The 14081-nt window shown below is 34.3% G+C and overlaps 1 protein-coding gene across 1 annotated transcript in view; it reads left to right on the top strand.

The window, feature by feature from the left end:
• UBL3 (ubiquitin like 3) overlaps positions 1 to 13635 on the top strand; it is a 68527-nt gene extending 54892 nt beyond the window's left edge. Inside the window, exons 2-5 of the mRNA XM_028105372.2 lie at positions 2569 to 2677; positions 6503 to 6589; positions 10326 to 10403; positions 10704 to 13635. Coding sequence (XP_027961173.1) covers positions 2569 to 2677; positions 6503 to 6589; positions 10326 to 10403; positions 10704 to 10756 — 327 coding nt within the window. The 3' untranslated portion in view covers positions 10757 to 13635. The remainder of the gene's footprint in view (positions 1 to 2568; positions 2678 to 6502; positions 6590 to 10325; positions 10404 to 10703) is intronic.
• The last annotated feature ends 446 nt before the right edge of the window (positions 13636 to 14081 follow it).

Genomic DNA, 14081 nt, shown 5'->3' with positions numbered 1-14081 from the left:
CCCAAAGCTCTACCATGAGTAATAAACTTTAATGTTTTCTGGGGCCAGGCAGGTATAAGTGTATGAAGCAGGCCAGTGTGAATAAGTAGGGCTCAGTAAGGTCTGTGTCAAACTAAAAAGTTTATGTCCCCCTGTAAACATTAAAAAAAAAAAAATGTTTTTAAACCTGTCAAACACAGCTAGAGGCCAAAAGTTTCCAACATTCTGAAAATTGAGATGCACATAACATTCTTTAGACCATTGATTTTGAAATACAAGGGTGAACTATCAGTTTACTGGTGACAGTGATATATATTAGTTTTAAAATAAATTCTGGGAACTTTGCTGCATGAACCCATTTATGGTATGGGGAGTATGTATTATTTAGTTTAATATATTGTGGACACCTTTGCATGTCAGATCATATAGATCTATACCTCATGTTGTTTAATAACTACAGATTTCCGTAGTAAGGATATACCGTCATATATTTTTCCATTTCCATATTGATGGATAATAGGGAAAGTCTGAAGTATGCTTTGGCATTGTCTTTGCAGATTCTAAGAAGTAAGTCTTTTTTCCCCCTTTTTCTTTGTTATTTTTAAATATTATAATTTGAATAAAAGCCCAATAGAAATTAGTTTTAAACTTTAAAGATGATTCTGAGAAAAAGTAGATTCATATAATTTACATAACTCTTAGGAAGCTTGAATTTAATTATATTTTTTTTCCCGTTAAACACATGTGGCTGAACCATTATGAGGGGCATAATTTCTTGGGCATTAATGACTGAAGGACCCTTATACAATAGTATGAAGCCATTAAAAGATTCCATATAAATTCAAAGTATATAGTATATATTTATCAGTATTCACATATAAAGAGACAGCTGTAAATAGTGTATCTCTGAGAACTAAAATTCATATTGTAGAGATACTGCATTCCTTGCTTTAAGAATCACTCATTACTTATTTGTTATATGAAATAAATAAGTGGTGCTTTCCTAAAATTTAATCATTCTTATAAACTATTGAATTTTGTTCAGATGGAACTTAAAAAAGTTTCTGGATTGTATTACTTATTTACAGCAGTATGATTTTATCAGATCTCTTCCTGTATTACGTACGCTCTTTGGTCTAATTTCAAATTTCATTCTGGTTAAAAAAGGCAGCAAGAAATTCTTACTGGACATATAGAAAGAGCTTTTCACCTGGAATATAGATTTCTTTTTCTTTTATCTTCTAAAAAACTTTTTATGGAAATAAAATGCACATACAGTTAGAATTTAATTTCTAGTATGGTATCTAGTTCTACCCCATCTAATGGATCCAGTCACATCCCAGTAAGTGAGGAATTCTTTGTGCTTAGCATTTTTGTAGAGGAGATATTTTATAACTTTCAGTACATTTTCAAAGTGCTGAGGCACTGGGAATGGTGTTGGCCATGTTGGTGGTAGATAGTAAATCAGTGACCTGGTCTCTAAATGGTGCTGTGGTAGGCACCAACTTATTCATTGTAGACTTGGCCATCTTAAAGATGTTCTGGTATTTTTTGTAGAAGAAAAAAGTATTGGTAGCTGAAGAAGAGAGCTTGGCTAACCTGGGACCAGGCACAAGTCAAACTGGTACAATGACAGTCTCTGTTCTTTATGTATAAAGAAGCTAGGCTAGTCCCAGGACTCCGCTCTGGACTAGACCCAACTTTTGGGAAGGTCTTAATTTGCTCTCTTAACAGAGGCCTAGAAGTATAGAAAATCCCGCTTGCATTTCTGTAACTTATAGGGAAATGAGTGATGTCATGGTTTTTAAAAATAACATCAAGTTAATTATGGATAGAGAAAAAATTAAAAAGTGAACATTTAGAAATGTTTTACAAAAGGTATAAATAAACATATTTACTTGAAATGTAAATTCATTAGACCTCAAAAATGTTAATTCCATTATTTACCTTAGGTTATCCACTGAGGATGAATCTATGTCCTTTGTCACACACAGCTTCTCCTCTGCCCTCCCAAAATAAATGATCCTGCATTTGGGTTTAACATAGCTATTATTGATTCCTCCTTTAACCATTGTAAAGTTCTTTATTGTTTCTGGTTAATTTGTTTAGGTTTGAATAATTTTGTAGGATAAAGAGTTATATATAACTCAGTGTTTTCCCTTTATTTTTTCTAAGTAGATTATCAACTAAATTTTTCTTCTGTTTAGTGGTGTGACTTGCAGCGTCACCTCTTTTGTTAGTTTTTCAGTGGAAAAAATGTATACTAAAGTAATAGTGATAACCTGTAAAAAGTCCAACTCTGAACATTGTTGAAGTAGTTAAATACAAAAGCATAATGAATTTTGGTTTTCCTTTATTTTTAAGGCAAACATATCTGCCCCCCCATATATATTAAATAATGGAAATGAAATCATATGCCAAATTCTCATTCTTAAAAAAAAAAAGTCTTTACAGAATTTAAATAAATAAAAAGACAGAAAATAGCATTAGTAATAATTTAGAATGTGATTGAAATGAAAAGCCTAGGAGTAATTTTTTTACTTCCAAAATTTCAAGATTTATATTAAAAGAATCCTTGTCTTCTTTCAGATAAATTTGCGCCTCATCTTGGTAAGCGGGAAAACAAAAGAGTTCCTGTTTTCTCCTAATGATTCTGCTTCTGACATTGCAAAGCATGTGTATGACAATTGGCCAATGGGTGAGTGGTGTTTTTCTCTTGAGAGTGAATAATGTTAATTCTTTATACCCTACCTTGTTTCACAAACATTTTGAAAATGTTATAAAGATTTAAGAGAAAAACAAATAATTGAGAGATTAGTCTTCAGAGTTAAAGGGGAAGGAACACTATATCTGTCCCTGGATTTTGTTCTTCAGCTACCTCATTGCAAAATAGGGAAGGAGCCAGTATGCAAAATCTGTTTTTGCCTTAGAACTGTTTTAATGTAAATGAAAATCATTTTTTAAAAGAAAAACACAAAGCTAACACATGCACACAACTTTCATATCAGTAAATCTGTTTATAACAAAACACAAAGTAAAAGGAAAGAAAAACTATTTTTAACAAATTAAAATACATTCTCATTAGTCTCTCCTATCTATAACCTATATAAAAAGTTAATTTCTAATTCATGTCACTTCATGTGTCCTCTGAACTACAAGAGCAAGAAGGTATAAAATCCATTTATGCATTGCATTTTCAAGCCAGTATCCATGACAAACAAAATTTGAGGGAATGGGGGAGTGGTATTCCTTCCTTTTTCTGATTCTTTTCCATGTAATAAGACTTTGTCTTGCCATCCTGAAGTGGGTCTTTGGCTTGTGTTTTTCCTTTGAACTTTCTTTTTAGGGCATGTATTATAGTAATATGAATGTTTCAGCTGATTTAACATAATTTTACTAGCCAAAGCAATTTAGACTTTTAAAGGACAAGACTCATTTCAACAAAGAACACAGTGTATTCAAAATGAATCAATCAGATCAGTGTTTCTCAACCTTAAGTAATATATAGTACTCCTTTAGAGGAAGAAAATTCTTGTAGATTCTCTAGTGCTGACTTAAATTATTTTTATTACAATTTTTTTTTTTAAAGATAGAAACATGAAACCCAACTAAGATGCTTTATCCTTATTAGCTCATACACAACCATAAGACAGATCTAAAAAGAAAATGGAAATATAACTCTAAAACAAGTAATGTTCAAATTAACAACATTAATGTGCCAGATGATATATTTTTGCTTAAACCAACTCACTGCTTGCACCATGAGTATAGTACTGTTGAGTTTGGCATGCCTATGCACCTGCTTGCTATATGAGGACCCAGTTATCTGCTGATTCACCACAAAACCTTCATTCACACAGTGTACCCAATTGTCATTTAGCCTTCACTTAGCAAGAATGCATTGTTTATGTATTTAGTCAACCACTGTTCTATTCTTATTAGCCTCTTGACAATTAAAGAAGTACTGCTTGGTGCCAGTACAATCATAAACTGCATATGTGGGCGATAAATCCCAAGACTGTACTTGGTTCTAAGGTGATTATTTGAATTATCTAGATAATCTCTTCCAGATTGTCATTAAAATGAAAATATGATTTAAAAATTCTTGAGGAGGACTTTCAGAACCTAAGAAACATGGCTCTGTTGTTCATGAGCTCGGGATTCATAGACATGCATTTAAGAAACACTGATTTGGACAAATACTGTCAAATGACTGGATCTTTCTTCCATTGATAACTAAGGGACTAGTCAGTGTTAGTTCCTAAATCAGGGAGGGACTAAAGCGAAAGGTTGGAGGTAAGAGGGAATTTCAGAAAATTCCTTCAGAAAAAGCTAAAATAGACTAAACTTGGGGCTCTTAGAATATGGGATTTTCCTCATAGCCAGGCATGACAGTACCCATCAGTAGGAAAAGCATTTTTTAAATACATAATAGTGATGTTGTACTAAATATGATCTAGAAAATTACTTTTGTGATTTGGAGAGGAGAGGGTAAAGATCAGTTTTGACATGTATGGTATTATAGAGGAGGTTACACAACACAAAAGGCAGTTCCTCTCAAAAAATTTTTTTTGGGGGGGTAGCATTATAACGTAAAAAAGAAGAAACTTTTACCTTCATAATTGTTTGATTTAGATATGAAAATTACTTTTAACTGAAGGCAGGACTTGAGTGCAGGTGTCTGCCTAAATGGTGTCCCAAATGGAACCAGCCCTCTACCAGCCTTGGAAATTGCTTGTATTTATCCCACGTTACTTATTTTCACACGTAAATTTTTGAGCCCAGCCTTTCCTAAGTTTGCCACTTCTACCCAGCAATTTTAGACAATGCAGGGAATAAAAATAAATTTTTTATTTTATCTAAAATATTTAAATTAACAATCTAGTCTACATTTTATCTCATAATAGGTCAGCAAATGTAAATATTTGTTGGTGCTAATAATGAAAGTATAGTAAATATTAAATCGGTAGAAGAAAACACTTGGTGCAGTATATTTTTGGAAAGAGTTTTTCTTGGTCTACTCTTAGGCAGTTTAGTGGAATATAGTTAATAGGTGGAATAGCTCTTACCAGCTCAGAGGTCCAAAAAAATATCCACTAAATATATGTTACTAGTTTCTGAAATTCCTCCTTAAAGCATTGTTCTTCTATAGGTCTCTCTAAATTTCAGATCCTCTTGAGAGTTTGGAAAGGTAGATAGCGTATTAAACCCAATGAAGTACATGGAAATCACAATACTCTGTATAAAATAATGAAGTATGTAGCTTCGAGTTTTTGCATCTCAAAAAAATACTTAAAGATTTTTAGAATATTTTTTTTTCCAGTGAATTAGACACTGTCATTTGTCTTTATATGTATGGACACTTCCATCTTGACCAGAAAAAGTCTATTAAACAGTAATTTCGGGAGCAATGAATTCAAAGTAATCCATACTGAAGTGTTAGAGGTTTAGTTGATCTTTTTTCTAGAAGAAGAGGGACCTGGGAGCACTAGTGTCAGAAGGCAACAGAGGCGTGCAAGGGGGGGAGAAAGGACCCCGCAGAAAAAGCACCAGGGGACTAGAAAAGAAAGGACTCCATTTCATTTCTCTTGTCCCAATTCTCTTGTGCTGAGTCAGTGGGAGGCACACTTTTATCAAATTCATCTTCATCATTTTGAACACTCAAAAGGAAAAGTGCTCTACTTACCTCTTTTCTGTCACTTCTCTTTAGGCTATTTTAAACTCATCCTTGTATTGACAGTTAGCTCCTGATAATAGGAGCTTCTTTAGGAAACAAACACATCCTACAAGAATTCTTGAGAAAGATGATAATGGAATTCTTAAATCTTTGTCACAATCAGAGCTTAAATGATTATATCTACCAGCTAGTGAAATCACTAACCCTGTACCCTATCACATTATCAGTGTCCTTAAATCATTATTTTAACAGAGTAGTATTCCATATTTCACTATAACATAAGTTGTACACAAAATGAAATATTCTGCTACCCATCCTACTCACCAGTTTTTTTATTTTCTTTATGTACTTTCCTACCATATTTGTGTAGTACCTTCTAATATATGTTACTTTCAGGTTTCTTCTTCTGAATATTTTGGGTAAAGTGAACCTAAAGTTGTGTCTTCTATAATGTTTATCATTTGGCTTCAGAAGACAAAGTATAAATCAATGTTATCCAAAAGTAAACATTGTTAATTTTTTTGTTATTTTTTAAAATTTGTGTTCTCCAGTTTTATTGAGGTATAATTTTTTTGTTATTCTCTGTTATCAGTATATCAAAATCTCTGTTAAACTTATTGTCTCTAGCTTCAAATATATATTTTAACAGGTACAAATATTAGAACATTATAATATTCTCTGTTAATTGCTGGTAATAGTAATTTTCAAATGACATTTTTCTTTACCTAGGATTAGATTTTTCCCAACTCATTCACCTTAATCTTTAAACTTCAGGACTATAAACAATGCAGTAATACCTTAACTCCGTCTTGAAATACACCTAACAAGTTCACTGCTTCTTTTCAGACTGGGAAGAAGAGCAGGTCAGCAGTCCAAATATTCTACGACTTATTTATCAAGGACGATTTCTGCATGGAAATGTCACATTAGGAGGTAATAGTCACCTTTGTAATGGGATTTAATGTCTCTCTCATGGCAGCGGCATTCATTTGTTTCAATGCTGTTGGCTGATTTTACAAAAAAAAATTATTTCAAACTCATGAATTCTGCCTATTTTGGTAACTCAACTTCTTTACATTTTGCATTCTGTTAAATTTCATTTTAGCACTGTGATAAGTGTTTACTCCCTTATGAAATAAACTCTATCTCTTTAGATGTAGGAATCCATACCTATTGTTTTGTAAACGTAATTTTATGGTACTTCTGGATAATATAAATTAGATGTAATATTTTTAAGTTAAAGCCAGACACACAGAGTAGGCGAAGTTTATGATAATTGGTTTTCAGTTTGACTCTGTTATAATTGCCCATCGTGCAAGAACGAAGGTAAATGTTAGGTTAGAGTGAGGATTAAAAGAGCAGATTTAGAACCCAGTTATCCTAGTTGTATCCTGGCTCCCCTGCTTCCTGCTGTATAATCTTGGGGAAGTTACTTAACTTTCCTCTGTGATAAAATGGGCTAACAATAGTGCCTACCCCCTAGATTAAGAGGGTTAAATTATATATTCAAAGCACTTAGAACAAACACTTCTTTGGTATCACTGCTCTTTATATGTGATTGGAGAAGTGTAGCTCAATAGTGCCCCCTTATGGGGTACATTCTCTACCATCAGCAGGGTTTGTTTTGTTTTCAGTACCTACATTTCAAATATATTCTGATAATTAGGTATTTGCAGGCAAATTAAGTGATCTACTTTAATATTTTTGTTTAAATGTAGTCTGACTTTTTTCTCTAAAACCTAACAACAAAATTGATCAGTATATCTGGGTGTTTGATAAAGGTTGAATAACATTCACCTATGTGTTTTTTTGGTCACAGTTTTTCTTTTTAGTTTCCCTGTGTTCTTGAATGTGAATAATAAAGGAGACAGTACACAGGGTCATGGTAAAACTATCTTCAAATACTTGAATGGCTAGTACAGAGAAAGGTGTAGGCTAGCTTTGCATGGCTTGAGACTTGCTCTGTATAACCTTGAATTAGACTTAGGACCAACAGCTGGGAATTAAAAGCAGACAGATTACTATTCAATACAAGAAAGAATTTATTTGAGCATGTCAAGCTGCCTAAAGAAAGAATAGACCACTGAGGAAAAAGAGTGAAATCCTTTTTATTGGTTACAATCAGTAGGTACAGCCATGGATGGGGTTCAGTCATTTTGTGGATGGTTAAACCAGGAGACCTGGGCATTCTTTGCCACTCTTACAATTTTGTGGTTCCAGTAAGTTTCAGGTTTAATTTTTTTGTTACCAAGTTTCTTAAAACGCAGCCCTGAATCCCCTTGTTTGAGATCTAACTTTTTAGTTCCATAGAATTTCAGTCTACTAAAGAACGGGTGTGATAACAGTCTTACTAAGGATAAAGAAGATCAGTTACAAGTTTGACACTCAATACATTGCAGTTCATTCTTTCCCAAAATGTGGTGGAGACTGGCAATCAAATCAGGAATCAACTGGGATACTTACTTTGAAATGCAGATTTCTGCACGCTGGCTAAGTTGGAGGAGAGCTTCCTCTGTCTCCCTCCCTCCCTCTCTCCCTCCTTCTGTTTCTTCCTCCCTCCCTCCCCTTCCCCCTTTCTTTTCCCCTCCCTTTTTCCCCATCTCCCCGTCTACTACTGCATTGAAATCCTGGGTGATTTTTATGTGAGGTTGAAAACTCCTGTTCTGGGGGCGCCGGGGTGGCTCAGTCGGTAAAGCATCTGCCTTCTGCTCAGTTCATGATACCAGTGTCCTGGGATCCAGCCCAGCATGGGGGTGCGGGTCCCTGCTCAGCAGGATGTCTGCTTCTCCCCTTCTCCCTCTGCCCCTCCCCCCCAACTCCTACTCGCTCTTGCTGTTTCTCTCTCTCTCAAATGAATAAATAAAATCTTTAAAAGAAAACTGTTCTAGATATTGTACAGAGTCATAATAGAAAGCAGAAGCCTCCACAGTGAAGGAAAGAGAAAGCCTTTTAAATTCTTGTATCCTTCCTTTCCCTTCTTTGATACTGTTAGCGTCCATATCTACTATTTCCAGTTAAAATTAAAATGGAGAAAGAAAATAATAATCCCCATCAATCAAATTTGTAGCTTCAAATGGTAAGCCACTCAGCAGCTTTCCAGGCCTGTCCACACCTCTCTAAATGTACAACTCCATTCACTTACCTGTTTCCTGAGATCTGTCTTCCTTGCTTTCTCAAAATGATGGTGATGATGATGAGGGTAATATTTACTGCATGTATTCTTTGTGCCAAGCCCTGGACTAAGCACTTTCCTTGGATTGTTTCATTTAGTCAATACAGCTGTAAAGGGCAGGTGACAGAATTACTGTCTCTGTTTGGGTAGAGGAAACTGAGGCCGGGGGAGCAGGTAAATGACTCTCTCACGCCTCATCTCACATTGGCGAGTAGTGGAGATGTGATTTTCAACTCAGATCTAGCTTACTGGAGTCCAGGAGATGATAGGAGAGTGACATGCAACCTTAAGTTCAGTCAGTCTTTCCCAGTACATTTAATGAAAAATTTTATAATATAAAGTTTTATTTGCATTTTAATGTTAAATCAGCCATAGGAGATTATCCAGAAAAGGCCCTCCTCTTACTTCATCAGAGCATGTATTTATGGGCCATCATACTTCATTTGGACTTGAGAAGTTAAGAGAATAGACCAAATAATGGCTGGCCAACTTGAAGTAAGGTGGAAACTCACCTTGATTACATGAAATATGAATAATATTGAAGATATTTAGGACTCTTTTTTAATCTACATGTGAACCATTATCCTATGGAGCAAGATTTAAAAAGCAGGTAGCAGGAGGATCATACTTGCTAAGTAATGATCTTAAGCCTGCCTTAAGTTTGTAGTTAGTAAGGAGAAAGTAGTTCTGGATGTCGGAACTAAATCTCAACTATGGAAATAACTTTATAAGTTAGATATACTGGCTGCTTCTAATTTTATACACAGAATAACAAAGAGATTCACCATGAAACTTAATGTCTATATTTGCTTAAGTGGTTCATGGATGCATGGTGTGTGTTATATCATTCTGTGTCTGAAATATTTCATAATAAAATTTTTTATTATGAATGAGGAAAGCCTTTTAAATTAAGACCTGATTAGAAAACAGTAATTATTAATAATGCCAAGATAGTGATTCTCTTAAAGTAACCTTTTAAAGAAAATTATTTTTTTCATTGACTAATACAGGGTTGAGAATAAATATTTAAAATTAAGTTTGTTGTTCTTTTTCTACATTATAGTGGCCTGTTCAGTGCAGTAATTTTATTAGATGACTGCATATTAGACTGATAATTAGATTCAGAAACAAATATCTCTTAATCTAAACTTTTCCCTAATCTAGAAAAGGTATTCTCAAAAACTTTTTTTAGTTCCTTTTCTCCTCTGAAGGTTATCTCCAATGTTAATTATCTATTTTCTCTTGTCCCCTTCCTTCAACAGTATGGTTATTGGTGTCAGACTAAGGGCCATAGCTGGGCAGAATCATTTCTTGACTTGTTTCTGTTATAATATTAACCTAATTTCATTTTGTAAGAGATGCTCTAACTGGTCAGAAATTCAGTCTGTTGAGGAGGTCCTACAAAAAGCAATCAATTCTTTAAATGGTTTCAGTTCTGATTAGTGATTTCAGTAGGTCAGTGTATATGTAACAGACTATCTTCTGCTTTTCCCATAGCATTAAAACTTCCTTTTGGCAAAACAACGGTGATGCATTTGGTGGCCAGAGAGACATTGCCAGAGCCAAACTCTCAAGGTAAGCCACACCCTGCAGAGGCTTCTCACTCAAGCCACAGAGACAGGCACTCAAAAATGGTTCCCTGTTTTTGAACCTTCTGAGGGAAAGGAAGTTTTCATTGTTTATGAACAGAGCTTGTTAAGCAAATAACCAGACATCCTGGAAACGGGCTATAATTAAAACAGGCTATAATTATAATTATAGCTTTTTAATTAAAAAAAATTGGAACCATTAAAAAAAATTCTTACAATGTTTGGATGCCACCCCCCCCCCCATTTGAGCATTTTTATAAACCAGGCTTTTCTGCATTTTCTCCAGGTCAGAGGAATCGCGAAAAGACTGGAGAGAGTAATTGTTGTGTAATCCTGTAAACACTGTCTGCTAGGTGTGCTGTGATGTAGTCTTTGTCTTTCATGCTGCTGGGACAGAAGAGACCCAACATTGCTTCAGAAACCCTTAGGAAGAGTCTGCCTATAAATCCATGGAACTGAATAATCTCATGAACAGTCATCTTCTTTCATCAGAGTAAAAAGAACCAAGAACATTTTTTCACTACGATTTTTTATTTCTAGTATCTTTGTTTATGTTGAGCAGTTTTAAAATATATTGGTTTTTGAATGCTGTCAATCGCCGGGGGCAGAGTTAAGTTCTCTTTCCTAGCGGAAGCCATTCTGCTGCCACAGAAATTTGCATCACCAGAACTAACAAATCAAGTGTTCCAAATATAGTTTGCACTAAAAAAGATTGACATTATTTTCTTCATAGCAGAATTTACAGCATGGTTTATGGCACCTAGAAATGCTCAGAAATACAATATTCCACACTGGAAAACACTCGGCAATTAATGAAGTTAATTAGTGGGCCAACTGGAGAGGGAAAAATGGAAAAGAAACTGAAATGTTGGGTGAATTCTATCAGAGTCAGCCATGGGGGCTGCACTGGCACAGAATACAAACCTGAGTATGACTATTTTCACTGCAACAAATGAGAAAACAAAATGTGCCTGTTGTTTAAAGCACTCAGCAGAGAGCTGATGAAACAAATTTCTTTTCCTTTCACACACGCACTCCTCAGTCACGCTGTCACCGAGTGCTTGTCCACACAGCACAACAGGGGTGCGAGCGCGCTTCCTAGCCTTAATGTGGGAGGGTCAATTCCATACTCATAGACTTGCATTGCCGCGCAGAGATAATAGAAAACCTCATTTACTCATCAGTTTTATGTATTTGAAGATCAGCAAATTGAATTTTTCCATAATTATTGCTCATCTGTAACTGTGTCCAGTGTCACACTCATTCATTAGAGTTCAGATGAATTCTTAAAATTTAAATAATTCTCCATAGTAACTAATTTTGTTTCTTTATGTAGTTTGCATTTGGTATTAGTGCTTGCAATTGTATTAAAATCAAAAGTTGACTTTTAAAGCATACTACATGAATAAGGATGCCATTCTTTTGTTTTGTACCAATAATTTAAAAATTGATATGCTAAAATAATTTGCACAGCACTAAAGCATGAGCTAGTTTCATCTAAACCTGTAAAAATATAAAAGATTTTATATTTTTTCACTGGGAAGAAATTCTTCCTGGATGAAATTACAAATATGTGTAGAATATATTTAATAAAAAACTTATAAAATACCTAACTATAGAACTTAAATATAGATTGGCGTGTAGTATATAGAACAATATTCCATATAAATAACTTTAGCCTTTATAAAAATGAAGCTGCAGGCTGACATTACGTTCTGTACTTAAATAATTAAGTGTCCGTGGCCCTTAAAAACATTCAGTGTAAATGGTTTCAGATGGTCAGCTTTGTCTAAAGGTAATCAGGTTATTTTGTTCATTGTCAATGCTTTGATGAAGAGGCTTTATATGCAGTAGATCTACGAAAATATTGTTCATACTGATCAGAATTAAATTTGTATAGAGCAGAGTTTTAAAACGAATGTAAATAGCACTAAACATTTTCTTCCTGCAACCTATACTTATTCTTTCTGTAAACTAAAAAATATAATGCATTTCAGTGGTAATTTTAAAGGTCTTGATTAAGTCGATTATTGTTTAAGCACCGTCTCATCCATGTTAAAATTTGTTTTCTACTTTTGTTTCTGAATCTTTAAGAAATTTGTTTAATATTCTCTTGTTTCAGAGTATACACCGTGTATCTTTGATATTTAACCTGGTTAATTTGTGCACAGAGCAACAATGGACAGCATTATGCAGTCTCTGTCATCACTAAAATGTATTCAGATGTTAAATATTTATATGCTTTGTTGACTAGCTCAAATGTGAATTCCTAGTGTTGACTAAAGAGGAATCTGATAGTTACTTAATTGGGCAATTAAGCCATTTATGGCTCTATTCTTCTTTGTAAAACAAACTACTGGTAATTATTTTTAATACCTATTTTAATTCTAATTTTACTCTTCTGTCTTTCCAAAGTTAGACTATCAGTTAATTATGATTGAATTTTTATGATTGTTTAAAAAATAATTCTCTATTGGTTTTCAATATATTTTTCTGTGTGTTCTCATGTTATAAATTTCCCTTTTACAGGACCTCAATTTAAAGTTTGCAAAATGGATAAACCGGTTCATTAGTAGAGAAGGAATTATGTCACTTAATTCCTGATAACATTGTTGTGCAAAATGGAAAAAAAAAATAGCAGTAAAATTATATACCGAAAACACCAAAAATTGAGATGCCTTAATAGTATATCCATGAAAATACTCAACTGTCCCTTTGAAAATAGTTCCTTGGACTGCCTGAAGTTAAAATATGATTAATTATATCCAAGGCTACTATTGAAGATCCCTCTGCCAAAAATAACAGCTCACTTACCGAGAGGTAAAGGCTGCATAGATCCAGTAATGTAAATAAAGCCTGAATTGTGGGCCTGTGACCTTGCCCAGCACTTGGTGTCTAATTCACCTCTTTTACCTAAATTATCCTAGACTTTGTTAAATGTTCTGGACAAGGCAAAGCTTTTCTTCTTTATTAAAACCTTAGCATGTCTCCTTGATCTGAATTATTTGCTTTCTGTTCAAGATAGGTTGTATCTTAAATCCTGTCATGAAAAATAGAGTGTCTAATATCGCCAGTCACATCAAATGAGGTTTTCTCATAACAAACATTTATCCTTAGTTTTATGTCATCTTGACCAATGTTGCAGTAATTTCTGTTAGCTGATTGTGGTAAACAATGTTTAATGTGAAAAGAAATTAAAACTTTCTTCATCTGCTGTAGGATATTTTCTTCTTTTAAATGACTTCTATTTGTAATTTTGGTGTATTTCCCTGTTCTTTGTCTCTACTGCTTTTCTCTTTTTTTTCCCTTTGATTTATTTTATTACATTTTCCAGTAAAATCACACTGCACCAGCCTTTATTCTTTCATTTTAACAAAATCAAAGAGAAATGATCAATCAAAATTTAGCATGCCTTCACACCATCCTTACTGGTCATTGTCACGGGCATGTCTTCAGTTTTTTTCCATTACCGTTTTGTAATACAGTTGCTTGTTAGCTGAACAGTAAATGGGTGGGAGGAGGGCTTGAAAGAAGAGTACATAACCTAGAATTATGGCTGGAAGAGAACTGCAGGCCTCTGGCTGCTGTCTAAGCGTGGTCTCCCTGGCCTGGGGGCAGTGGGCTTCTTGGCTGTGGCAGCAGGTGACCACCGTGCGCCCCCCGC

Source organism: Eumetopias jubatus, unplaced genomic scaffold, assembly GCF_037043125.1.
Source record: "Eumetopias jubatus isolate StellerSeaLion01/CBP00866 unplaced genomic scaffold, mEumJub1_p1.0 scaffold_3, whole genome shotgun sequence".
Classification (NCBI taxonomy): domain Eukaryota; kingdom Metazoa; phylum Chordata; class Mammalia; order Carnivora; family Otariidae; genus Eumetopias; species Eumetopias jubatus.
The sequence above is the reverse complement of the archived record's forward strand: the minus strand, read 5'-3'. Positions and strand labels throughout refer to the sequence as shown.